General features: G+C 52.4%; 6 protein-coding genes across 6 annotated transcripts; 5 read left to right on the top strand and 1 right to left on the bottom strand.

Moving 5' to 3' along the window:
- Window positions 1-88: 88 nt before the first annotated feature.
- Window positions 89-3,073, top strand: HD553DRAFT_282818 (heat shock protein 70 family). The gene is made up of 10 exons (XM_046178166.1): window positions 89-349; window positions 421-500; window positions 574-747; window positions 827-1,029; window positions 1,112-1,858; window positions 1,924-2,102; window positions 2,171-2,227; window positions 2,300-2,321; window positions 2,383-2,735; window positions 2,814-3,073. Exons 1-10 carry the CDS (start codon window positions 290-292, stop codon window positions 2,928-2,930), a joined length of 1,992 nt encoding a protein of 663 aa, XP_046037755.1. The 5' UTR covers window positions 89-289; the 3' UTR covers window positions 2,931-3,073.
- Window positions 3,074-6,838, top strand: HD553DRAFT_308777 (adaptin N terminal region-domain-containing protein). Its single transcript, XM_046179591.1, has 12 exons — window positions 3,074-3,443; window positions 3,508-3,536; window positions 3,616-3,887; window positions 3,968-4,109; window positions 4,172-4,345; window positions 4,408-4,584; window positions 4,645-4,799; window positions 4,872-5,178; window positions 5,266-5,487; window positions 5,546-5,858; window positions 5,919-6,466; window positions 6,533-6,838. The coding sequence occupies exons 1-12, from the start codon at window positions 3,419-3,421 to the stop codon at window positions 6,731-6,733; spliced, it is 2,565 nt and encodes an 854-aa protein (XP_046037754.1). The 5' UTR covers window positions 3,074-3,418; the 3' UTR covers window positions 6,734-6,838.
- Window positions 6,839-6,894: 56 nt separating this feature from the next.
- On the top strand, window positions 6,895-9,603 carry HD553DRAFT_206157 (tubulin binding cofactor C-domain-containing protein). Its single transcript, XM_046177127.1, has 5 exons — window positions 6,895-8,206; window positions 8,282-8,421; window positions 8,492-8,986; window positions 9,060-9,185; window positions 9,252-9,603. Exons 1-5 carry the CDS (start codon window positions 7,024-7,026, stop codon window positions 9,447-9,449), a joined length of 2,142 nt encoding a protein of 713 aa, XP_046037753.1. The 5' UTR covers window positions 6,895-7,023; the 3' UTR covers window positions 9,450-9,603.
- HD553DRAFT_308771 (kinase-like domain-containing protein) lies at window positions 9,387-12,259 on the bottom strand. The gene is made up of 8 exons (XM_046179590.1): window positions 11,954-12,259; window positions 11,828-11,880; window positions 11,677-11,760; window positions 11,029-11,614; window positions 10,754-10,974; window positions 10,625-10,686; window positions 10,461-10,561; window positions 9,387-10,394 (listed from the first exon to the last, which is right to left on the bottom strand). The coding sequence occupies exons 1-8, from the start codon at window positions 11,958-11,960 to the stop codon at window positions 9,757-9,759; spliced, it is 1,752 nt and encodes a 583-aa protein (XP_046037752.1). The 5' UTR covers window positions 11,961-12,259; the 3' UTR covers window positions 9,387-9,756.
- Window positions 12,260-16,408: 4,149 nt separating this feature from the next.
- HD553DRAFT_308768 (X-domain of DnaJ-containing-domain-containing protein) lies at window positions 16,409-18,892 on the top strand. Its single transcript, XM_046179589.1, has 8 exons — window positions 16,409-16,551; window positions 16,634-16,689; window positions 16,758-16,913; window positions 16,983-17,702; window positions 17,764-17,781; window positions 17,843-18,047; window positions 18,116-18,192; window positions 18,254-18,892. Exons 1-8 carry the CDS (start codon window positions 16,456-16,458, stop codon window positions 18,390-18,392), a joined length of 1,467 nt encoding a protein of 488 aa, XP_046037751.1. The 5' UTR covers window positions 16,409-16,455; the 3' UTR covers window positions 18,393-18,892.
- A 1,414-nt stretch (window positions 18,893-20,306) lies between these two features.
- HD553DRAFT_308766 (1,4-alpha-glucan branching enzyme) lies at window positions 20,307-24,122 on the top strand. Its single transcript, XM_046179588.1, has 15 exons — window positions 20,307-20,486; window positions 20,597-20,624; window positions 20,736-20,938; window positions 21,100-21,215; window positions 21,305-21,509; window positions 21,602-21,701; window positions 21,809-21,840; window positions 21,920-21,967; window positions 22,042-22,147; window positions 22,219-22,293; window positions 22,352-22,565; window positions 22,633-22,945; window positions 23,012-23,316; window positions 23,387-23,462; window positions 23,538-24,122. Exons 1-15 carry the CDS (start codon window positions 20,456-20,458, stop codon window positions 23,756-23,758), a joined length of 2,073 nt encoding a protein of 690 aa, XP_046037750.1. The 5' UTR covers window positions 20,307-20,455; the 3' UTR covers window positions 23,759-24,122.
- Window positions 24,123-25,069: the final 947 nt, after the last annotated feature.

Genomic DNA, 25,069 nt, shown 5'->3' with positions numbered 1-25,069 from the left:
TTGACCCCTCGATTGCTAGTCTTTTCTCTTTTTTGCCCATCGCACGGGGCGATCCGATGTTCCCTGCCTGCACTCTCTCTCTCTCGATGACAACTAACGTGTGGCAATCACATTCCTCGTCCTCTATAACACCCAAGACTCAACCTCCAGACTCTAATTCCATAGAGTCGATCATCGATATAACAACCCAAAAGAGGCCTACCGCAGCCCCACACAACTACACCTTTTCGACCACAGGCATCTTGCCACTCATAGATTAAAACTTCGATTCATATCGCTCAAACTCGCCATGTTCTCTGTCGCTCGAACACTCCGTGCCTCCAAGGCCTTGCCTTTGCGAAATGCGGCCGTAAGTATCGTGTCTTGCCGCAACTGAGATGGAGTGATCCCGGCTCACATAGGTACATTCGCGCTCGACAGAGGGTCATTCCCTCGGTTCAAACTCGATATGCTAGTTCCAAGCCCGAGACCATCATCGGTATCGATCTCGGTACTACCTTGTGAGTTGCCCTGGTTGATCTAGTAAATGCGGATCACCGTCTCATATCTCGCTTCCTCCGCCATGCTCTTCAGCTCGTGTGTATCCATCATGGAGGGTCAGACTCCTCGAGTCATCGAGAACGCCGAGGGTGGTCGTACTACCCCCTCCGTTGTCGCTTTCACCAAGGACGGCGAGCGTCTGGTCGGACAGCCGGCCAAGCGTCAAGCCGTCGTCAACCCCGAGAACACCCTTTTCGCTACCAAGCGGTGAGTCTCACTACGGGCGGAACATCGCTTAAGACCCCGACTTCCGTGCTCACTCGAGCATTGTTATACTACGGTGCAGACTTATCGGACGAAAGTTCAAGGACGCCGAAGTTCAGAAGGATCTCGACAACGTTCCTTTCAAGATCGTATCGCACTCCAACGGAGACGCTTGGGTCAGGGCTCAGGGCAAGGACTACTCGCCCGCTCAGATCGGAGCTTTCGTCGTAGGAAAGATGAGGGAGACCGCCGCTGCCTACCTCGGCAAGCCGGTTAACCATGCCGGTAAGCACCATTCTAGTTCCTCTTTGTCTCGAGTTTGAGTGGATGAGACTGATTTGAGATGATGTCCACGTTCTTTCATCAGTCATTACCGTTCCGGCCTACTTCAACGATTCTCAGCGTCAGGCGACCAAGGACGCTGGTGCTATCGCCGGTCTTGAAGTGCTCCGAGTGATCAACGAGCCTACTGCTGCCGCTCTCGCTTACGGTCTCGACAAGTCCGACAGCTCTATCATCGCCGTCTACGACTTGGGCGGTGGAACCTTCGACGTGTCCATCCTGGAGATGCAAAAGGGAGTCTTCGAGGTCAAATCGACTAACGGAGACACCCACCTCGGTGGTGAGGATTTCGATATCACCCTCGCCAACCACCTCGTTAGCGAGTTCAAGAAGGCCGAGGGGATTGACCTCTCCAAGGACAGGATGGCTATCCAGCGAATCCGAGAGGCCGCTGAGCGAGCCAAGATCGAGCTTTCATCCACTTCCCAGACCGACATCTCCTTGCCTTACATCACCGCCACTGCCGACGGCCCCAAGCACATCAACACCACCTTCTCCCGAGCCAAGTTCGAGGCTCTTGTCAAGCCCTTGGTTGACAGGACCATCGACCCTTGCAAGAAGGCTTTGGCTGATGCAGGTGTCAAGCCCAACGAGATCAACGATGTCATTCTGGTCGGAGGAATGAGCCGAATGCCCAAGGTCATTGAGACCGTCAAGGGTTTGTTCGGACGGGACCCTAGCAAGGGTGTCAACCCCGACGAGGCCGTCGCCATCGGTGCCTCCATTCAGGCCGGTGTTTTGAGCGGATCCGTTCAGGACATTCTGCTTCTTGGTAAGTCCAGCAGGACCTGGTCACGCATACTTTGCTAGACGGCAACTAACGGCTATCACACGCAGATGTCACCCCCTTGTCTCTCGGAATCGAGACCTTGGGAGGAGTGTTCACTCGATTGATCAACAGGAACACGACCATCCCCACCAAGAAGAGTCAGACCTTCTCAACTGCCGCCGACGGTCAGAGCGCCATCGACGTCAAGGTCTACCAGGGTGAACGTGCACTCGTCAGGGACAACAAGGTCAGTTTCGGCGTGGCTTGAGTGGATATTGGACCGACTCACTGATTGTTCGGTCTCTCACCTTGCAGCTTTTGGGCAACTTCGTCCTGAGCGGGCTGCCTCCTGTCGCTCGAGGTGTACCTCAGGTTCGTTACTGGACGTTGGTTCTCGCACGTACCGCTAGTATACTGATTTGATGTTTTCCTGCCCACTTCTAGATTGCCATTACCTTCGACATCGGTAAGCTTTAGAGAGCCTTGTTCTGTCTCTCACACGGCTAACGTACATCTTTTCCTATCAGACGCCGATGGTATCGTCAATGTATCCGCTGTCGACAAGGCTACCAACAAGGAGCAGACCATGACCATCACCTCGAGCTCGGGTCTTTCCGACTCTGAGATCGAGCGAATGGTTCAGGAGTCCGAGAAGTTTGCCGAGGCCGACAAGGCCAAGCAGGCTGTCATCGAGCAGTCCAACAAGGCCGAGGGATTCACGCAGGAGATCGAGAAGAACTTGCAGGAGTTTGAGGCTCAGCTCGACGCCACTGAGAAGGAGACCGTCAAGAAGCTGGTAGCAGAGCTCCGTGAGATGGCTGCTGCTGGTTTGAGGGGAGACGACATTACCCCCGAGGCATTGAAGGAGAAGTACGACGAGGTAAGTCATCATGTTCCTCATTCGTGCTTGATTTGCTGGACCTCCTGCTAAAATTGTACCATCGGTCGCTGTAAACAGACCCAACAAGCCTCTCTTGGTCTGTTCAAGAAGGTTTACGAACAGCGAGCCGCCAACGCCAACGCCGAATCTGAGCCTTCGTCCAGCGAGTCCACTGACGGCGAGAAGAAGAACTAGACAATTTAGAAAAGATGCATCGACACCACCCACGACAGGCTGTGACCATTGTACATATAATATCAAGATGACAACATTTCTCAAATAGCAAACAGTCGAGCAGTTCAGTAACGATGATGTTGACAAGCCGTGGTGCTAGCGCGACAAGTCTCCGCTCAGCTTCGGGTGTCGCACTGAACAGCTGGATGGGACGTTATGAGCTCGAACCATTCTATGAGCGTTCGATGACCAGTGAATCCTGTAGACAATCAAATACCAAACATCAGAGAAGTATCCACCTTCCAGTCACAGGCTACCTTGAACTAGACTCCAGCACGATCTGTCGGCAAGAAGTTCCTCCGTCAGTCGCACGATTCAGCTGCAAACAGCGATCGACCAGGAGTCTGGGCATGCGCATCTAGCTTTGTCTCGAAGCTCCTATCGCCCATTCCAGCATCTGACGAGGCCTTTGACGAACCGGAGTACAACTCGCTTGCGATATCTCGATAATGCCGGGTTACTACAATTTAAAAGGTGAGATCTACGCTTAAGAGCCACAATGGTCAACCGCTAACTCCCCTCGACGTGCGAATTCCAGCGCTCATCAAGGCTATTCGGTCTTGTAAGGTAAGTTGTCGTTGTTCCTGTACATGCTGGCAAAGGTGACTGACAATCGGACGTTTCCTGGATTACACTGCTTGCTCAGACCTTGGCCGATGAGCGCTCACTCATCCAGAAGGAGTCAGCTGCTATCCGTACGGCTTTCAAAGAAGAGGACTCCTTCTCACGACACAACAACATAGCCAAGCTGCTCTACATCCATATGCTCGGTTATCCTGCACATTTCGGTCAGATTGAATGTCTTAAACTTGTTGCCAGTCCTCGCTTTAGCGATAAGCGTTTGGGATACCTCGGCATCATGCTGCTGTTGGACGAGAATCAGGAGGTTTTGACACTGGTGACAAATTCGTTGAAAAAGTCAGTCCTCTTCTTGCCTCGAGGGGGCCGAAGGGATCATGACAGGCAGGGGTGACTGACCATTCGATTCCTCCATAAAGTGACATGAATCATTCCAACATGTACGCCGTGGGGCTCGCTTTGTGCACCTTTGCCAACATCTCATCCGAGGAAATGTCGCGGGATCTCTGCAACGAGATCGAGAAGCTGCTCGGGAGCAGCAATACGTACATTCGGAAAAAGGTAGCGTTGTTTAGGATCGTCGTTCCCGAGAGTGAGCGAAACTGAACCACAGCTGCTTTCAGTCGGCGCTGTGTGCATTGAGAGTGATCCGAAAGGTTCCTGAACTTGTCGATCATTTCCTCGACAAGGCGAAGGGACTGCTCCACGACCGAAACCATGGCGTTTTGCTTGCGGGGGTTACGCTTGTCACTGAGATGTGCAGGCTGGACCGGGGCGTCTGTGATGCGCTTAGAAAGGTGAATTGCTATATAGATATGCGGATGACAAATCGACTGATTGAAATTGTCTTGGTCAACAGACGGTATCCTTATTGGTAAAACACTTGAAGGCGTTGGTCACCACCGGCTACAGTCCAGAGCACGATGTGAACGGGATCACGGACCCCTTTCTACAAGTGAAGATTCTGAGGCTCTTGCGAGTGCTTGGAAGCGGGAACGCTGAAGCGAGCGAAGCGATGAACGATATCCTCGCACAAGTGAGTCCTAGCCAGCTGGTTCTAGGTGTTCTCTGATTGATCGTGTGGTTTATGGTCCAGGTCGCTACCAATACCGATTCTAGCAAGAACGTCGGCAATGCCATTCTATACGAGGCAGTTCTGACGATTCTTGAAATCGAAGCAGATAGCGGTCTCAGGGTGATGGCTATCAATATTTTGGGCAAATTCCTCGGCAACAGAGACAACAACATTCGGTCTGTCGTCGCATTGATGATTCTGCTGCTAAATAGTAAAAGGCTGAACGGTTTTGAATATTCTTCCCGTAGTTACGTTGCGCTCAACACGTTGAACCAAGTCGCGGTGACGGAAAATGCGGTACAGAGGCATCGCGATGTCGTCCTATCTTGTTTGGCCGATGGCGATGTCTCTATTCGGAGAAGAGCTTTGGAACTCTCTTATGCCCTGATCAACGAGCAGAACGTCAAAGCCTTGATGAGAGAACTGCTGAGCTTCCTGGAGGTTGCCGATAATGAATTCAAGCTGGGTCTTACGACCCAAATCTGCTTGGCTGCAGAGCGTTATGCTCCTGATAAGCGTTGGCACATCGACACCATGCTCAGAGTTCTTCAAGTAGTAAGTAGATTCCTCTTTTGCCACGGTGTTCCGGCCTGGACGACCTCTGACCTCTGCACCGCGCTTGGCAATTATCCCCTTTTGTAGGCCGGAAATCACGTCCGTGATGAAGTCATGTCGTCGTTCATCCGACTCGTGTGCCATACGGTGGAATTGCAGTCATACACTGTCAGCCGGTTATTCCGGGCATTACAGGCCGACGTGAGCCAAGAATCCTTGACCTTGGTTGCGGTTTGGATCCTGGGCGAATTCGGAGATTCTGTCCTCCAATCTTCATCCAACGGAATTATGACCGACAACTCGGAAGAGGTGAGAATAAACCGCGCTTCAACCTAGCTACCTGATGGCTGATTCGTGCAATATATAGATCTCCGACGTAGAGGTACTCGATCTCCTCGAAATGGTCATCAAATCGCCTTACGCCAATTCTCTGATTAGGCAGTACACCCTAACTGCGTTATCCAAGTTTGCCATTCGGTTAGGCGAGGCCTCGAGTCCCAATGCGGCGAACCAAGTCGAGAGGATTCGGGATATCCTGAGCAAGTATTCTGAGAGCCAGGATCTCGAACTCCAGCAGCGCTCAGTCGAATTTGAAGCTCTGTTCACCAAGGGAGACCTTGTGAACGGTGTCTTGGAACATATGCCCGCTCCGGAAATCCGGGCAACGATCATGGGTACAGGTGAGCAATATCTAATCCCTCTTTCGCATCGATCAACTCTGTGCTCACGTTTCATCATAGTCTCCGAGAAGCGCAATGTCGGATCGACGCGGACCGATACTGACTCCTTAGTGGATCTTATGGGCGACGACACCCAAGGACCTAATACCGAGACGACATCGAGCGTGAACGCCCATGATCTTCTGGCAGATATCTTTGGCGGCTCTTCGGATCCAGCTCCGAGCGCCGTGTCGTCGAAGCCGGCCAACCCGGTCAATGATATCATGAGCCTGTTTGGCAATTCCGACAGCGCCCGTAGCCCAGGACAAGGTCCTGGTTCCGCCGTTGCCAATTCTGCAGATTTGCCGTCTGGACTGCTAGCGAGCGGTTCTGCTATGCCATCGGGTACATCGCAACAACAAGCCGGCAAAGACGCCCCCAAGGAGGTTCCGACACAAGCGAAATCGACCCTTCAGCAATACACTGCTTATGAGAAGAATGACTTGAAGATTACTCTTACGCCCAAAGTCAATCCTTCTCAGCCAGGCATGGTTCAGATCCTTGTTCGTTTCACGGCGACTGCCTCCGTTACGCTGGAGAATGTGAACTTCCAGGCAGCAGTACCGAAGGTTAGTCGAACCTAATCGGTCTTGCGGAATGGAAGCCTTGCTGACAATCAACTCCGGGGCTTACAGACGCAGCAGCTTCAAATGCTGGCTATGAGTAATGGAAACGTCGCACCAGGCACGGTCGAATCGCAACAAATGCGCATTATTGCCCCGCCGGGAGCTCAGATCAGGTTGAGACTGAGAATCACCTTCCAGCATGGATCGCAGTCTATACAGGAACAGGTGGACTTCAGCGCCTTTCCTGCCAACCTGACTCAAGGCGGATAGCCGTCGTGTTATATTACGTGGTTCTGAACGTTGTATAATTCTGCCGATTACTATAGACATGCTAGACATGCAGCATGCAGACAGATTCATCGACCCATGACCTGGTAACTTCGGCTTCGTCCGCGCGAAGCGTAATTTCGTGCCAAAGGTCCACCTTGTCAGACTTACTGAGATGATGAAAGACATTCTTGGATAACACTGCATTCATTCCTAGAATTCCTAGCCAACCTACAGTTAAACATTGACATTCTCTCTGATCTCGACGTTCGTGATAGAATTCGATCGTGCGCATGTCTAGCAACTCGCAGGCGAAAATCGGATCGCTAAAGGATCGAATCGCTAAATTCAACAATCCCGACTCTACGCCTCTTGTGCCCCAATCTGCATTTGGTTATGGCGCACCACCTAAAGCAGATCCGAGTCAAGTTCAGGGGAAGGGGCTGATTGGAAACCGGATACCGAGCTACAACGCTAAGAACATAGCTCCGGAAGTCATATTGGGCACACGAAAGAAGGTGGAGAATAGAGGGCTCTATGGTAACAGGATTCCAGCTTTCGCGAAATCAGATGGACCGCTAGCGTCGTCTGTTGAGCGACCCAGGTCACCGCGAGATGGCAAACTTGGGATACGGCGAGATCCTGGACAATCGAGTGCTTCTGGAGAGGATGCAGGTGATCTGCACGGCGTTGGTGGAACGGCTGTACCGGATGTCGGTAACGAAGTCCCTGTAAGCGTCCCGACGACGGCCGGGCAACAAGCCGGTACCCTGCAGGATGGTCTGATCCATCCTCCAGACGGGAACAGCTCGGTCGAGACGACATCGTATGACCGACCTGAGAGCCCATCAGCCCCGGCGCAGTTAGAGGTCGACGAATCAGCCGAACAAAGCATGGAGGCGAGCGGACCGGCTAGTGGGACACGAGAGGAGTCACCAGCAGGCGGAGTTGACAGTGATGATGATTTGAACGGCGGTCAGCCCTCGCAAACCATATCCTGTGGTCAAGAAGAACTAGCGGATCTTCGAGATCCAGCGAAGGCAATTCGACGAGCTAGTAGAGAGATGGAGCCAGCACACGCCTCAACTATTGAAGAGGTCGTCTCGCCAGAGATCGCCAGCCGTGCCGAAACCATCACGGATTTGTTGGAGTCGAGCCTTCCCGATTCTCCGGCCGCCGATGCAGATATGATCAGTCTTAGCCTGGCGACGCACTACACCACTGGGTCTGACAATGCAGCGGCAGATTCTCTGCCGACAGGGATCTCGGTAGCGACGGCAGTCTTGCAGTCAGATCCGGGCTTGGACCATGCATTGGTATCGCCGGTGCCGAACTTAGCTTTGACAGAATCCGGGCAAAGTACGCCGGCGGAGGTGGTTCCCATTCTGTCGTCGTTACCTCTTGAAAAGCAAGGTGACGTGCAGGAGGATTCGATCATGGCTGATTTCCACAATCAATTCACTCATGCCAAATCGGGTGAGTCAGCAAGCTGTCTAAGAGTATAATCATGATAGGGTTCCTCGTTAAGCCTCTCTGCCATATGATTGACAGAGTTGGAGTCCCTGATTGAAGCCGGTCGCACGTCAACTTCTGACCTCCGGCTAGCTGGCGAGCGATTGGCAACGCTGCGAGCTCGAGTCAACAAAGCCAACGATTATCTACCCAGATATGATCAAAGCCGATATCAACAGGTCAGTCTGACTCCTTGTTATTTTTGCTGCATCAAATTATTTACACGATTCCGTCAATCGATATTGCTAGCAACTCCTGGAGCTGGATGCACTTGTGGGCTCGCAGCCTCGGCAACGCAAGGCATTTAGCTTCAAGAAGGCCAAGTCCACACCGCCCGCCGTCGAGGCAGACCGCAAATCAGATCCAGCTGAACTGTCCGAGGTGGACTGCATTCGCCCGGTACCCGGGCCCGGTCCTGGCGGTTCAGATCTTGCTGCCACAATTCATCGCCTGAAGGACACCCGCGATCGATACATTAAGATGGCACACCTTGAGACCCTTTCAGATTCGCCTTCCGATAACTTTTCTTTGACGATCGAGGATGTTGAAGGTTGCATCATCGACCTATGCGATAAGCCGCTTCTGCCGGCCCTCTCGGATCTTAAACCGACCCGCCAGCGTAGGTGCACAGCCCTCTATATGAGCCGGGTGAAAAACACCATCATCGTTATCGGGCACACGGTCATGGGAAGCATATTACTGCAACAACTTCAGGATTGCATTGTCGTGGCTGGAGCGCAGCAGGTAGGTGGATCACGCTCATCCACGGCACGCCAACTTCTGAAGCAACCTTCGGCTGACCATTCCCACGAGACAGTTCCGTTTGCACGAATCGGTGCGCTGTACTGTACTGCTCGACGTCCGCTCAACCCCTGCCATCGAGAAAAGTACCGACATCAAGTTTGGCGCGTATCCTGAGGAGTTGCAAGCCGATGGAGAGGCTGTAGGTTCAGCATCCTCCCGCGGTTTGATTATGGAGAGGCTAAACAATGTCATGACGTCTAAACAGGTTGACATGGAGTATCAAGTCAACGACTTTAATTGGCTACGGGAAGGGCCTTCGCCCCACTGGTCATGGCAGAAGCCGGTCAGGTGGCCCTTCACCACCTTGACACACGCCACAGATCTGAACGGTATGTACTCTTGCGTCATGTCTGTTGCGTCACCTCTGCTCTGCATGGTCTCATATCCTGATTGTTACAACTAGTCACGCGGACTGGCCTCTTGCGGTCGTGGCTACCTAGATCGGACTCTCATACGAATAAACCTAGGAGGATTATGCTTGACGACCCCGACACGACGAATGAAGAACCCGGTTGGGCTTCAAAGATTACGAGGACCAAATATGCTTAGGCGCTGTTCCTATTGTTGTACCAAATGCTTAAGGCGGAAAATGCGCCATCGTCTCGCACTATCTGGATTGACTGCCTGCACGTATCTTCAGAGCAAGGTTCGAGAGGGTGCTGTCAATCGCCTGTAATCTCAGGACGTTGCGGCCTTAGTCCCGTGCATCCTCAGAGTCCAAAACGAGCGGAGAATGCTCTGCTTACAAGTAGATCGGTGTTCAAGGCAGCGGAACGAGCGGCAAGATCCTCAACACATCGTCCCGGATGCTCTGGTAAGGCCAAGTCGCCTAGAGTGCCTGTGCTTGCACCCTTTTTGACACAGCAGTTATCAATCTTACGCTGTCCTGATTGACGATCGTGTCTCCCGGCTGCATTGTGTGACGAGGCCAGCCGTTTCTTGACGGAGGCTTGTACACAATCCATCATCCGCTCATGGACAGTTCGTTCAGACATCTTTCGCGCTGTTGTCACAGCCATTCGAGCCTTCCTGACCGTTGTCCCGGGAGGATACGGTGTCGCGAAGCCCCGGACGGGAGCTCTCAGTGGGGTTTGATACGGGAGCGACGATGTTTCCGTGCGTTCTTGTAAGGGATGCAATGATGTACGCTGAAGGACGATCTCTGCAGGACTCGACCCCTCGAATCGATCCCAATCTTGCCAGTATGAGGAGGAGGTGTCTGTCGTGAGCCTGGAGGTTCTTGCAACGCTGTCGTCTGAATCCAGAGACCAGTCACCACCGCCGAGGAAAGAATCGTAAAGGTCTTCAACGTCAATAGGTGGGGGTGGATCTTCCAGAACCATTTGTCCTGTGAAACTCTGCTTAATCAGTCCCTCGCACCGGAATGTTAAGCTGTGTGGCCTGTAATCCTAACCTAAAACGCAGCGCTGCCAATCAACTTCAGCGAAAAAGGGATGCAGCAATATTTCAGCAGTGCCACGTCTGCCGAGCCTATATGGGGCCAAGCTCAATAGGCTGCCCGTCAACAGATTTGGTCAGTGGCAGGACGCAGTCGAGCGGGATTCACGAGACACATGCCTTGTCAGCAGGTCTGTAAAGCATCGTCCATGCGAAATGCCGAGAGGCGGTCTGAAGGGTCCCTGCAATTAAAGCAGCGCGATGATATCACGGTTCTGCCATTTGAACCCGTGTCATCACGCGACTCACCTGGAACTTCGTGATTCTCTCAAAGGTGTCCGAGACCCTTTCCTCATAGAAGGGAGGCTGCCCATATGCCATTTCGAAAAGCATAGCGCCTAATGACCAGTGATCGACTTGATGAGTATAACCAAAGTCAGTTCCGTCAAATCCGGCGGCGTGGCTGTCTGTTCTCCATGGCTCTCCACTCTCGCTCTCAGATGCAGCCATGTCCTCGGATGTGTTGAGCACTATGGGTATCAAGGTTCGTCATTCGTTCGGGCTGGCCATGCGATGTAACCCACCTTCAGGGGAGATGTAATCCAGCGTGCCATGAACCGTCGAACATGCGGATTTGGGCAAGTATTTCGGACCCGGCCATAGGATATCGTCCATGTTCTCGACGGCACGAATTCCACCTCCATGCATGACGACTGACGATGTCGTTCTCTGAGCGCGATGGCGATTGGTAACCACGAGCGAGGCAGCACTGCCAAAGTCTGACAAGACGGCCTGAGCGTTGGGTGTCGAAACCAGGACGTTGGCGGGTTTGACGTCTCGATGGACTATGCCATTATCGTGCAGATACGCGATGGCCAAGATGATCTGAGAGGCATAATGGCGGATCTCGTGAGTCGAAAGTAGTTCATCGGGTACGAGGCTCGGCCCGATGACATCGTCTCCCATCCTGGTCCGAGTTCGCGAAGCTGAGGCTTTGAGTCGGTCACTCAAGATGTCTCCGAGTGATCCACATGCGTAATACGTCTGGACCAGGACGAGCTGTGTGTCGTTCTGGAAAGCATGAAATAGGCGCGGCGTCCGATCTGCGCCCTGTTCTCGAGTCGACCGCGGAAGGGCCAGTATATCTCGCTCCTTCCATAGATCCAGGACCTTTCTCGAGAGCCGGCACGTCAATGGAGGTTTTCATTGCCATGATCGCGACGCCGACATACGTTGGTCGAACGGCAGGCTCTTGCCTTGGTAACCCGTTTACAAGCGTAGATCTGTCCAGTGGGCCGGAATCGAACAGCGTCAACCTATCAATCTCGGAGTGATCAGCGGTCTGAGCGGGAATTCGATGTAGAGCAGCATCATAATACTCGCTTCGCTGAATTGACCTTGCCCAATCCGCCCGAGCACATCGTAATGGGACCAGGCTGCGGCAAGTTGAAGTAACGCCGGTGATGAGCGATTACTCAGGTCTAGCTCAGTGACAGCGAAAAGACGTACCCGTCATACTCGATGTCGTGATTCGCAGCAGCAAGCTCTCGTGTCGCCGCCGTTCATCGAGCCGTATGATTCATCACCCTCAACGCTCCTATACTTGCATCCTTGAGGGTGGCTTCTCGAGTTTCGATCTATAATGAGTCCTTCGTGGACATGTCTGACTCTATATGCTTTACGTCCAAGGGTCTTTGTGTCCAAATAGCAGATTGACAAATACTACTGTGTACTGTGTACTGTATGTAGCTATCGATTCAACAATCAGGAAATCGTCAACAAGGTTGCGTTCGCGAGTTTTCTGGCGGAATTGTGAGAATGGTGGCTGGCACGATTTGGCTGTAATTTACTAGTCAGCGGTGCCTAATTACATTTTCTGAAGATTCAGCCTGTTCGCGCGTTTTTGCTGAATCGATCACGTGACCTCTTTTTTACTTCCGAGACGCGTCTCGGAAGCATATCCATAGGTCGTTCGTCGACTTCGAACATCGACGTAGAATCGACTTACGACGTGTTTATGCGATGGAAGGTAATATCGTCAGATTGCTATCAAACTAGAACATACCGATAGGTCTTCGTTTGAAAACCACACCTGTTCAGGTCCCGTTTAATTCGCACTAGTACATCAAGAGATATAGTCGTTTTACGTTTACGTCGACATGGACATCCCTCCTTCCCCTGCCTTTGACGATATCGAAATCGACACCTCGACCGACGACGGCTCGGTCAATTCCCAAGATGAAGGTCTTCACCAATACCTACAAGATAGAACACTGCGTCAGCGTCAACTAGCCGCCTCTATCGCATTGGTAGCCGAACATGTCGTCGGTCAAAGATCTCGGTCGACGCACAACTCTCGGCCTACGACCTCGATTCTTGTCGATCACGGTAGGGCGATATCCGTCATCGATGGCTGGACGAACGGTTCTGTGGTAGCCTGTTGGGACTCTATAGGCATGTACCCGCCGGCGTTTCACCTTCTCGTTACCGAACTAGAAGATAGGGACCTCGTCAGCGCGACTCTCGAAATCCCCGTTCGAGTAAAGGTGGGTGTTACTCTATGGCTCCTACGTAAGTCGGCGTCGAACAGAACGACGAGGGAGGTGTGGCAGTTGGCCCAGGCTACTGTTAGCAAGTAAGCAGGGTATTCTAGGGTACCCTGCCAGTATCGTGCCGTCGCTGACTCCCGTTTTGACGTCTCGATCGACCGTTCTAGATGTTTTCACGAGGTGATCGACGCCCTATTCTCTCCCGACTTCTACCTTCGCTACGTTCGCCTCGCTACCCCTCAGAACATGCCACTAGATCACCCTCGCTACCAAGACCCTAAATACAAACGGCTGCTGCGTAGATGTCTCGGTGCTATCGACGGTACGCTGACGGCGGCTCACGTACCGTCGAGCCAACATAAGCGATTTCGAACACGCAAAAAAACCTTATCGTGGAACGTTATGGCGGCCTGTGACTTCGAGGGGTTCTTTACATACGTTCTCGCTGGGTGGGAGGGTCCTGCAAACGACGCTAAGGTTCTTAGGTCGGCGTTCGAAGAGGGTTTTGACGTCGCAGACGGATATTACTACCTCGCCGACGCCGGCTACCCCTTGACGTCGAAGACGATCGTTCCCTACCGTTCCACACGTTACCACCTTCGGGAATGGATGGAGGCATCAAACGAGTGAGTCCTGCTAGTAAAACATGCCGTAGAACACCGCTGAAGCAGCAGCAAAATGACATCTACGGGAATAGTACGAATCGACCTACAAATCCCGCGGAATTGTTTAATTTACGCCATTCATCGTGTCGAAACGTTATAGAACGATCGTTCGGCGTTCTGAAGGCTAGATATCCGGTACGCAACTGCACAACATCCTCACGAACGTCACTGATCACTTCATACGTCGCTACACCCCCCCGTGTTTCAGATTCTGGCCCACGGCTGTCGATACAACATCGACACCCAACTACGCGTGATTTATTCGTGTTTCGCCCTACATAACTTCATCATGTTGTACGGGAAGGAGGAGGACGATATACAGGTCGACGATGACGTAGATGATGGTCCCGACGACGAGAACCAGCGGGTAGCGAGGGCGTACGAGGAGAACGATCGAGGGAGGGCCGAAATGGAGGTGAAACGCGATAAGATCGCGGAGAGGTTCTGGGTGGAGTACGAGGAGGTCCGAACACAGAGATCGAGGCGTTAGCTACTAGTAATTTGTATGGGGAACATGCCATCTCATTTATGTGCCATCTGATCACCAAACCAGAGCGAAATCACCACCGCCGGAGGACTTACTACGTCGACGTCGATTTCGACACCTTTCACCCGCCGTACCGCTCTAGATAACGTCTCCGTTTCGCAGACCGCAACTGCTCCTCCTCCTCCCGGTCCCTTTCCTTCCGTAGCAGGTATTCTAGGCGGTCTTGACGGAGAGTTGGAGGTAAAGCGAGGAATGTTTGCGGTTGAAGGGGGTTATCCGCGAAAAAATTGATGAGCCGTTTGTAGTCGGCGTCAGGCCAGCCAGCGGCGTCGGAGATCGTTTTAACAACCTTATACGCCTCGTCAGACCTAGGATCAATAGCAGAGGCGGCTGTAGCGATGGTGGCGAGCTGTCGTTCGATAGTAGCGTCTCGTTCGGCGTCTCGTTCAGCCGTTTTCATCGAGCTCGACTTTCTACGTTGACGACGTTCAGCGGATGACGGTGGTTCGACGGTTCTAGGCTCGTGAAAGAAGTCTCAGCCGGTGTAGGCTGCGCTTGGACCTGAGGAGCCGTTTCAGCTCACCCTTCGTCGTCGCTATCGTCGTCGTCAGGTCGATCCGAACGCCTAGGTCGTTTACGTCGTTGACTTTCACTATCTTCATTGTCTCTTGAAGTTTGCCTTGGCTCGGGTCGATTCGAGGTGATAACGTGCCTCCCGGTAGCGGTAGAATCAAGGAAGAGGGCTGCATATCCTTCGTAGTTCACCCAGGACCTGTTCCTCCAAGCTACTAACTTCCGGTTGGTAGCTGACTGTGTTATAAGTAAGTTTGTTCGAAACAAAAGGCAGACGTCAAGATAGGTCGAAGACGTCGCGCGTTTACGTAATCGAAGGAAGGAGCATATTCGAACGTCGACCTACATCGACGTTCTACGTCGACGAACATCTAGACGACCTTACTAACCTTATCGTTCTTCAAACCCTCCCAGAACTCGTCATCAGCCTCGATCATCTGCCTCTCCTCGTTCCAGCCGGCCCCAGATATATCCCGGAGGGTAAACAACGGTGTATACATGTGGGTTTTGATCTATAAGGTCGATGTTGACGTTGGTCGGCAGTCGTACGTTTACTGATCGTTCTTACATACGTATGCCAGCCTCGACTGGCAAATCTTATTGTCGGCAGGTCGTAGAACGTCCCGTGCGTTAATAGCAGCCGTTACCTCGCTGAAAACGACACCCTTGAACGAGTTATCGGCCTTACGACCTCGCGCAGCGTTCTCCGTCAAAACACGCAACATGACCGCGTCTAGTTCGTCGTTCCATCGAAACTGAGCTGGCTGTGACGTCACAGCCGGGGACGGGGATGCCTGAGAAGGTGTAGGGACCTGGCTAGGTCGTTGACTGACGTCCGACGCCATCGAATAGCTACGAATCGACCTTTCAGGGGAATCCGACATCATCGACGATTCTCGCGTGAAAAACGGCGACTGTTCCATGGCGGGGAACGATACCGAGCCAGCCCTTGCCCATGGGTCTCCGTAGTATGCGAGAGAGGCGGCTCGTGAACCAGAGGTGAAGGGGGAGCCGGGAGAGAGGTGACTCGACTCGTTTTGACTCGAATATCGGATGATTTCTCCTCGATTCGACCTATCGTTCGTCGGAACTCGAAACCCGTCATGCCCTGCCGACTGGGAGCCGTTTGGCTGGGAGCTACTAGCAAGAGACTCCTGCGAGAAGGGCTGAGAGGGTTGTCTAGACATTACTGGCGAAGAAGGCTAATGTTACGTTGATTTTTACGTTTTTCAGTATTTCCGTTTGATGAATTTGATGAAGGTGCGTTCTTCCCAACTTTACTAGCGATCCCCATACAATTCTTGGAAGACGAGACCTTCATTAACATCGACGCGTTTGGTCGCGTTTTCAGAGAATTCCGCCCGTTTTTGGGCGGAGAGGTCTGAGCTGAATCGTCGGCCAATTCGTCGTGAACACACGCTAGCAAACGCCATACAACGTGTCACATCGTCATGGCACCCTCAAAAGTTCGCCGATTTTACGTAAATTTCCAGACTTTTCCGCCAGTCGCGTCCTCGCGAACGCACCCCAAATCCCGCGCCGGCCCTCGGGATCGAACGAGAATGTTGACGAGTCGATTTTGTATCCGAAGGGGGGGGTTCGCAGTCGGCCGCCCAGGCCTGCGCATCTGTACCAGATCAGATCATCAACCTCTTAGACATCAAGAGTAGTGACTACGAGATTACACCTAGCTAGCGAATAGATCGAGCACCCTTGCACAAACAGTGATCTTGCGAGATGGTTAAGGACACCGTGCTATACGACACCCTGGGCGTGGCCCCGGATGCCACCGATATACAGCTCAAGAAGGCTTATCGAAAGCTTGCTATTCAGGCGAGTTTAATATTTCTCATACCTGTCGGTGCTACGGCCGTCCACCCACCAGCTGCTGACCTAAATATCTAAACGATGATAGTATCACCCGGACAAGAATAAGGAGCCTGATGCCGAGCTCAAGTTCAAAGAGATCGGGTAAAGATCTATACGCTCTGACGGTGTCGGCTCGAGCGCGGACGTTGACAATCCCCTTTCGACCTCAGGGAGGCCTACCAGATCTTGTCGGATCCCAACTCTCGAGCGTTCTATGACAAGGTCGGCAAGAACAAGATGTCAGCGGCTGAAGATGGCGAGATGGAGATGCAAGATCCCAGCGAACTGTTTGCGACCCTGTTCGGAGGCGAGCGATTCCAACCTTGGTGAGCCGAACGAATCTTGCTGATATCCTTTGATATAGTTTTACTGGAGCTTATATATGCTCTGAACAGGATCGGAACTATAAGTCTGATCAAGGACTTCGCGACGTCAATGCAACAATTCGAGGAGGAGGAGGCAGAGCAAACCGCAGGGGCCAGCGCGAGCGCTGATCCAATCCCGCCAAAGACGAGTCACGATGCTGGTGCTGCGAGCTTTGCAGAGAAGTCATCAACTTCCGACCAGGCGACAACTATACCTAAAGCAGATCCAGTCCGAGATACCGGTGCCAGTGAGACCCCTATGCATGGGCACATGACGCTGCACTCGGCCACCCCGCCGCCGCCCCAATCTGGTAGCTCCACGCCGACTCGAAAGGACGCTGCGGACTCGCAAGTCAAACCGGAAAAGAAGTCTGGTAAGAACAAGATGACGCCGGAGCAAAGGGCGAAGATGGCCGCCTTGGAAGAGGAAAAGGAGAAAGCTCGGGAAGCTCGGATCAAGGATCTGGTGCGAGAATTGACGACATACATTCGACCGTTCGTCGACGCCAAACACCCAGGGGAGGCTTCCGATGCCGAAACAGTCGCATTTGAGAAGAAGACACGACTAGAGGCAGAAGATCTGAAACTCGAGAGCTTTGGGGTGGAGCTGTTACATACCATCGGCAACGTATACATGACCAAGTCGACCAACTTTATGCGAAGCAAGAAATTCTTCGGTGGAGGCTTCTTGGGTCGACTCAAGGAAAAGGGAAGCATGCTCAAGGAGGGCTGGGGCCTACTCGGTAGCGCGTGAGTGCAGGTATCTCTCGTCGTTGCCGAGAACTCGTACTGATAACGCTTGATTGAATAGAGTTGGGGTCCAGATGGCGTTAGTGCATGAATGACCGACATTACAGACGGTCGATACTGATCACGATTGACCATCACAGAATGGAGGAGATGGCCAAGATCGAGGCGAAGGGGGATGCATCTCAGGAGGAACTCGAGGCCATGGCAGCCGATCTAAGCAGTCGACTCCTGCTGACCACGTGGAAGGGTACCCGTTGGGAGGTTATATCCGTAGTGGGCGAGGTTGTGGACCTGGTCCTCTCCGAGCCAGGGCTGAATAAAGCTACCGCGATGAATCGCGCCAAGGTATTTACGCTCGTTACGCTCTTAATGAGCTCGAACGCGTGCTGAGCAGAACGTTGCACTCGCTCCAGGCTATTCTAACCATCGGAGGTATCTTCAAAGCAACGGTACCAGACGAGACAGATGATGAAAGACGAGAAATCGAAAGGCAGGTAGACTGCCCTCAACAAGTCAATATCGCCTTGCTGATATGAAATCTCGAATCGCAGACTCGTTCTTAATGCTGAGACCAAGAACAAGAAGAAGAAGGACAAGGAAACTAAGCGCGAAAAGGAAAAAGGTGGATGGTTTTCCGCGCATCCCAAGAAGGAAGGCGAGCAGAAGCCTACGCCGGAGCCGGTGGCTTAAATATAATATCGGGAGAACTGCGACGATAGTCTAGAGGTCCAGCTCTGACGTTGCCACTGTGGCTAGGATGTGTGACGAGACTCTACCCAAATTGATGCCATTAATTATTGGTTTAATGTGCCCGCTATCGAGTGGTCTCACAGATCTTCCGCATTGTCACCAGTTGGAATTTCACTGGCTGAATCGCCAGGAATATCAACACTCGCAAATACCCAGCGCTTGTCCCTCGATGCGACAACGCTCGGGCGCCTGAGGTCAATGGAAGTGTCAACGCCGACCATGGGTCTGTGTTCATTACTCTAGCAGCTGACTGCTTCACAATCGGCAAATCTGCTAAAGCAGTGCTGTCATTCGTCTGGGTAATTTTCGGGGGAACGGCCACTAATAATGTTGGGACGCCTAATCGAGTCCGATGTCTTCAGGCTACCAAAGTCGCCTGCTTGAATGTTCATCTACGTATATTGAATGGACAAGCAATTCTATTTGATACATTCGCCTTGTTCTTACATAGCGCTACGACTTACATGAAGATGAGACGACTTTGGGCTCTCTCATCGTTCGCCAGCCTCTTGTATCGACAGAAAATTGATCTCGCGCTCGCCACCGAGATTCGGCAATTCCTCGAACGGTAGTTTGAGCGAAAAGCCAGCGTATGCAGCTAATTCTGCAAACCCTACATTGAGTCAGTGCTGGACCCGATCAGCGTGGTGGAACTCGTGGCATGTTGGTAACGTCGATCCGAAGTCGGGGTTATGAACTTACTGTTTCGCTGTTCACGGCAGCCTTTCACCTGGCACGAAAAAGTTCAAGTCATCGCTAATCAAACGACTCGCACGAATCGCTTCGAAATTACCTGTCAATATTTCCTAACATAGCATACTCCGAAACACAAGTCAGCCTGGCTTTAAGAACTGGAGAACCGTTACAAGCGTCACTTGCGAAGAAAGGAGCAAGATCAAGCGATCTCGACTTCAGCTCATTCTTCTAGGGTCTCGCTCCGGCGCTTGGTTTTGGTGCTTGCCCTCAGACATCTTTGAGACCGGACCGAGCCAAGATAGAATGAGTGGGGTAAGAATACGTTGAATGCCCAAATACACATTTGTCACTAGGACTTCGAATTTTCGGGTAGCGCTCAACAAATTTCAGATCAACGCTGTCACAAAATTCGAGACACTGTACGGCATCAGCACCAGATTGGAGGCCGCGTCTAATCGGGTGGGAATGGTCACATTCCGAATATTGGTCACCTGCCAAAGCGCTGAAATCTGTTCAAATTCACTTTCGAAGGCATACGGAATGACTCATCTGCATTACTTGAGAATGGCCACGATACCTGAACAGGCTTCTAGTTGAAAGAGCAACAAGCGAGCTCATCCATTATATCCACGGCGGTCTGGATCAAAAAGATGTTTGTTGCGGGCGTCTTGATGAATGGACTCGTGTAGGTTAAGGGCGTTGGTCGTTTGGATCAGCGACGTTGTAGGAGAGAGGCGACTCGCCTGTTCGATGTAAGACTGTTGAGACACCAGCTCAACACGACCAATAATGATGATAAGGTGACGACAGAAATTCAAGTGATTTCCAGGATGGAAGGATTACCCTTGCGTTGTAGGTTGTGATATTGACGTCAAGAATGATTAGCGACAAGGAATTGTGTGTCGAATGAAAATTCACGCACGAGCGGATGACAGGCGTGGAGGAAAGCGATTAGCGATTAGAGAATCAGAGAATATAGACGAGGTCGGCAACGTTTCATCTTCCCATCCAAGCCAAGCCCTTTTGCATACTCACGTGACCTCTGCATGTGCCCCCGGTGGCGCTACTGGAAGCAGATCCCACGCCCCCGCTCTCGGTTGCAGCCCTCGGCCCCGCGCGTCATGCGTCATCTCCACACAAACCTTTGGGAAAGGGGGGCTGCTCCGCTGGGGGGGAAGGGTCACCTCCCATTCCACAAGAGTACACTTCACTCTCGCACTCTCGTCTATCCTTCAAACTACTCAACTAGCAACTAGACTCTAGCGTGATAGGTGCTACAGAACCTGCTGCAGTCATTACCACCAACAATGTCAAACGACCAGAACTTGCCTACAGACGGTGAGTCACCATGCGGCCTCGGTACATTCCGGTGCCGCCGGCAGTTTCCCTAGACCTGCGTAATACCCTCTGCTGAAACCACATCTAATCCCCTGGCACGAAACCTGTAGGCACTGCCGTGGTTGTCTTGGACCCATGGTAAGACTGGAGCTCCTGTAGTTTCTTTCAACCGGCATATCAAAAGCTCATATTTTCACACCTCCCTTTGACCACCTTCACCCATCGTGACATGACCTTGTTGTATCACAGGCTCGAACCCTACAAAGGCTCCATCAAACACCGTTTCGACCTCTACCGCGAACAAGCCCAGTCTATCCTCGACAACGAGGGTGGACTAGACGAATTTTCCAAAGGATACGAGAAGAGGGGGTTTATTGTCGATGAGAAGAACGGGGTTAGGTATACCGAGTGGGCGCCGGGCGTAAAGGAGGCTAGGTTGATCGGGGACTTCAGTGAGTGCGAAGATTTGCAATCTGTACCTCAACTAGAGCAGAAAGGGTCAGCGGATTGGGAGAATCGACCATCATTCCCTTCTCTGCTGCTGTTCTTGCAATCCAAGACCTCTTAGTTTCGGAAGCTGACATAACCTAAATTGAAACCCCGCCTTCCCTAGACAACTGGGACCACACTGCAAACCCGATGAAGAGGGACGATTTCGGTGTCTGGGAGTGTTACGTCGAGCCAAAAGCGGATGGAAGCTGTGCGATTCCTCATGATTCCATGATCAAGGTATGTGTCCAGCTGCTCATCGCACCACGACAAAGCTTTGCGACACATCACCATCGAAATCTAAATCTTAACTGTTCGCAACCTGACAGGTCTCGTTCACCAAACCTGACGGGACGACTATCGACCGTCTCCCTCCCTGGATCCAACGGGTCACCCAAGACCTCAACGTATCTCCCGTTTACGACGCTAGGTTTTGGAACCCGCCCAAGGAGGAGAGGTACACGTTCAAGAACCAACGGCCTTGTCCAGTCGAGGTTACGCCCGAGGGAGGGTTGAAGATTTACGAGGCGCACGGTACGTGTCCCCCCTCAACTCTCTTCTCTTTCCTCTGTTATTCTTCAACGGCGGGCTGATATCGCTGCTCTTTCCTTTTTGCCGGAAAATAGTCGGAATCTCGACTCCAGAGCCCAAGGTCGGTTCGTACAAGGAGTTTGAGAAAAACTTGTTGCCCCGGATCAAAGAGTTGGGGTACAACTGTATTCAGATGTGAGTTTCTCGTTGACGGTAGAAGTCAAGGAATCGGCCCGGTGGGTGCGGGAACACAAGATCAAGTGATCGGGAGGCTAATCATAATCGGTCGGTGAACACGATAGGATGGCCGTTATGGAGCACGCCTATTATGCGTGTGAGTAGTGGTTCTAGCGATTGATCATTTACAGAATGACGATATTGACAAGCGTGTTCCGATCGTTGTTGCATCGCAGCCTTTGGGTACCAGGTCAACTCATTCTTTGCCGCTTCTTCACGATACGGTGAGCGGAACTTTTAACCCACTCGGACAAACGGAATGTAAGACTGACGGTTTGCTGTGGTTTGGATACGATAGGCACCCCGGAAGACCTGAAATCTCTGATCGACGCCGCCCATGGGATGGGACTAATCGTCTTGCTCGACGTCGTCCACTCGCACGCTTCTAAGAACACTGAGGACGGGTCAGTCAACTAAGCGAACTAGCGAGACGAGGGGGTTGACCCGAAGCGATTACTGGGATTGATCTTTACAGTCTGAACTACTTTGATGGTACCGACCATTGTTACTTCCATGAAGGCGGTCGAGGTCGTCACGATCTTTGGGACTCGTGAGTTCGATTTTCAATCAAGGTCGATGTCTTGCGCTGAAGCTCGCTGCTACCACAGCCGTCTCTTCAACTATGGCAGCCACGAGGTGTTGCGGTTCCTCCTTTCTAACTTGAGGTTCTACATGGACGAGTACCAGTTTGACGGGTTCCGATTCGACGGTGTGACGAGCATGATGTACAAGCATCACGGTATGGGCGTCGGGTTCTCGGGTGGATACCACGAGTATTTCGGAGACGATGTCGACATGGAGGCCATGGTCTACTTGATGCTCGTGAGTTGCAAGTAGGAAGGCTAGAGGGTCATGTACACAGAAGATTGACGATCGATCCGCTTCACAGGCCAACGAACTTCTGCACAAACTCTACCACAACGTCATCACCATCGCCGAAGACGTATCGGGTATGCCAACGCTATGTCGACCCGTCGCCGAGGGTGGAGTTGGATTCGACTATCGATTGTCGATGGCCATCCCTGACATGTGGATCAAGTTGTTGAAGGAATCGACCGACGACAAGTGGGAGATTGGTAACATCTCGCATACGCTCACCAACAGACGTCATGCGGAAAAGAGTATCGCCTATGCCGAGAGCCACGATCAGGCTTTGGTTGGCGACAAGACCCTGGCCTTCTGGATGATGGATGCCGAGATGTGTAAGTTTCTGGTTATGCTGCGCATCTCAGAACCAGCTGGCTGAAGCTCATAGACTTCGTTGATAGACACGAACATGTCGGACTTGAGCGAGCTGACCCCTGTTGTCGACCGAGGAATCGCCCTGCACAAGATGATCCGATTGGTCGTCCATTCGCTCGGAGGCGAGGGTTACCTCAACTTCGAGGGCAATGAATTCGGGCACCCGGAATGGATGGATTTCCCGCGGGAGGGTAACGGCAACTCGTTCCAGCACGCCAGGCGACAGTTCAACCTGGTCGACGACAAGTTGTTGAGGTACAAATATTTGTACGAGTTTGACAAGGCCATGAACAACCTCGAGACCCAGTACAAGTGGTTGAGCGCGCCTCAGGTGGGTCAAACGATTGAGGTCCGGCACGGATAAGCTGATCTAATCGCTCCTCCATATGTCTCTTTTACAGGCCTACGTCTCGCTCAAGCACGAGGGAGACAAGATGTTGGTCTTTGAACGTGCCGGTCTGCTTTTCATCTTCAACTGTGAGCATCATCGCGGTTTCCCCCCCCCCTATTCAAGGTATTCTGACTTCTTCCTTCCCCCCTGCCTTGTGCCAGTCCATTACAAGGAATCCTTCGTCGACTACCGGGTCGGGATCGACGTGCCGGGCAAGTACAAGATCGTCCTCAACTCGGACGAAAAGCGGTTCGGCGGGCACGAGCGCCTCGACATGAATTCCGAGTACTTCACGACCGACATGGAGTGGAACGGGAGGAGAAACTACTTGCAGGCGTACGTGCCTTCGAGGGTCGTCTTGGTCCTGGGCAAGGTCGACTAAGCGGGCGAAGGGCAGAATAGGAAGACGGCGTGGCAGGGAAACGGTCTGACGTCATTATTGTCTCGGCCGTTGGATCGTGGAGTCGGAGCCGGCTTGGTTCTTTCCGTTAGCACTTCAAGAATAATTGTTTTTATCAGATCTCAAAGAGCATGTCCTCATCATTTTATCGAGGCTGAAAGGGAGAAAAAGCCTTTCCATCTTCCAAACGATTCCTGTGCACGTTCTCCTTGAGCTGTAATGGAGATGCGGGAGGCGATGAGATCCGCGCAGATTACGGCACGGTATGAACTAGCGCCGATCTGTCTCAGCAAACTGGAATCAGGGTTGTAGCGGGAAGAGAGTTTTCGAGCGGCATGATAGCAGCCGGGCAGCCGACATGCGTACGATGGTCGGCAAACCAGTACAAAACATCATCACGTCCCGGTGACTGCCACCTGAATAGCTGCTCTGCTGCTCGACAATCTCCACCTCTGTCAAGCGCAGGAGGAAAGAAACGCATGGGATCGTGGACGGGCGACAGAATCACGGACAGACGTTTTGCGCGAGGAGGCGGAAGATTCATGGTTTCACGTGATCGTCTCAGCGAGGCTCACGCGACCGGGAAGAGGCGGCAGGGATGCAAATCGTCGTCATCGATCATCGTCATCGCCGTCGTCATGGAAAAAGAAAGAAAGGGGCGCGAGGCTGATCGTCGGGGGCGGGAAGGGGAGGCCGGAGCAGGTTCATGATTTGTTTCGTCCAATGATGTTGATCATCAATCATCAAACAGCATCAGCGTCGATGTCACCTCTGGCCTCTGGCTTTTCTCAACCGTTGTCAGCTCCACACTTTGCACCTCGCTGTCTTGTAATTCAAACTGTAATGCAATCGTTGGAAGACAGAGACGAGAGCGGGTCTAACAGGTCGAGCGCTCGTGTCCACCGACGGTTACGATCCACGCTGATCCCTGATCCATGCCATGCCTTGCATCATCATATTTCGCTGTTCTCGCGCTTGTCGTGTCTCGCGTATCCCCTCGCTGCTTGCTGCTCGTCCACTCACTCTCTTCCCTTTCCCCCTTGGACGAACCTCGTTGGTCTTTGTCGGTCAGCCCTTGCAGTCGTAACGTCGTGGCCGAGAATAAGGTATCATCCCTCTCTTTGCCTGGCTATCCTCGCCATTCCCTTACAGTTAGGGACGATCGAGCGTACAGGCCACGATCTATCTGCAACAATTCCCCGCTCTCTCAGCGTCACGACGTCATTCGTCGTCATCATCAGACAGGAAAACACTACTTGTCGTTTTGAGCCAGAGTCTAGTGGCAGCGACAGA

The sequence above is a fragment of the Filobasidium floriforme genome (assembly GCF_021052385.1).
Source record: "Filobasidium floriforme strain CBS 6241 chromosome Unknown HD553scaffold_7, whole genome shotgun sequence".
Lineage (NCBI taxonomy): Eukaryota > Fungi > Basidiomycota > Tremellomycetes > Filobasidiales > Filobasidiaceae > Filobasidium > Filobasidium floriforme.
This window is presented reverse-complemented; position numbering and strand designations above follow the sequence as displayed.

What these genes read in the sequence shown, in the direction of transcription:
- HD553DRAFT_282818 (XM_046178166.1), top strand. Translation starts at nt 290, where the DNA reads ATGTTCTCTGTCGCTCGAACACTCCGTGCCTCCAAGGCCTTGCCTTTG. An exon ending in ACCCTTTTCGCTACCAAGCG is followed by an intron (nt 748 to 826) that starts GTGAGTCTCACT and finishes ACTACGGTGCAG; the next exon opens with ACTTATCGGACGAAAGTTCA. An exon ending in CAAGCCGGTTAACCATGCCG is followed by an intron (nt 1,030 to 1,111) that starts GTAAGCACCATT and finishes TTCTTTCATCAG; the next exon opens with TCATTACCGTTCCGGCCTAC.
- HD553DRAFT_308777 (XM_046179591.1), top strand. Translation starts at nt 3,419, where the DNA reads ATGCCGGGTTACTACAATTTAAAAG. An exon ending in AGGCTATTCGGTCTTGTAAG is followed by an intron (nt 3,537 to 3,615) that starts GTAAGTTGTCGT and finishes CTGCTTGCTCAG; the next exon opens with ACCTTGGCCGATGAGCGCTC. An exon ending in TCCAGGCAGCAGTACCGAAG is followed by an intron (nt 6,467 to 6,532) that starts GTTAGTCGAACC and finishes CGGGGCTTACAG; the next exon opens with ACGCAGCAGCTTCAAATGCT.
- HD553DRAFT_308766 (XM_046179588.1), top strand. Translation starts at nt 20,456, where the DNA reads ATGTCAAACGACCAGAACTTGCCTACAGACG. An exon ending in GATGATGGATGCCGAGATGT is followed by an intron (nt 22,946 to 23,011) that starts GTAAGTTTCTGG and finishes CTTCGTTGATAG; the next exon opens with ACACGAACATGTCGGACTTG. An exon ending in AGTGGTTGAGCGCGCCTCAG is followed by an intron (nt 23,317 to 23,386) that starts GTGGGTCAAACG and finishes TCTCTTTTACAG; the next exon opens with GCCTACGTCTCGCTCAAGCA.
- HD553DRAFT_308768 (XM_046179589.1), top strand. Translation starts at nt 16,456, where the DNA reads ATGGTTAAGGACACCGTGCTATACGACACCCTGGGCGTGGCCCCGGAT. An exon ending in ATCGAAAGCTTGCTATTCAG is followed by an intron (nt 16,552 to 16,633) that starts GCGAGTTTAATA and finishes AAACGATGATAG; the next exon opens with TATCACCCGGACAAGAATAA. An exon ending in CTCAAGTTCAAAGAGATCGG is followed by an intron (nt 16,690 to 16,757) that starts GTAAAGATCTAT and finishes TTTCGACCTCAG; the next exon opens with GGAGGCCTACCAGATCTTGT.
- HD553DRAFT_206157 (XM_046177127.1), top strand. Translation starts at nt 7,024, where the DNA reads ATGTCTAGCAACTCGCAGGCGAAAATCGGATCGCTAAAGGATCGAATC. An exon ending in ATTCACTCATGCCAAATCGG is followed by an intron (nt 8,207 to 8,281) that starts GTGAGTCAGCAA and finishes TATGATTGACAG; the next exon opens with AGTTGGAGTCCCTGATTGAA. An exon ending in TGCAAGCCGATGGAGAGGCT is followed by an intron (nt 9,186 to 9,251) that starts GTAGGTTCAGCA and finishes ACGTCTAAACAG; the next exon opens with GTTGACATGGAGTATCAAGT.
- HD553DRAFT_308771 (XM_046179590.1), bottom strand. An exon ending in GAGCCTGCCGTTCGACCAAC is followed by an intron (nt 11,615 to 11,676) that starts GTATGTCGGCGT and finishes CTCTCGAGAAAG; the next exon opens with GTCCTGGATCTATGGAAGGA. An exon ending in TTTACAGACCTGCTGACAAG is followed by an intron (nt 10,562 to 10,624) that starts GCATGTGTCTCG and finishes GTTGACGGGCAG; the next exon opens with CCTATTGAGCTTGGCCCCAT.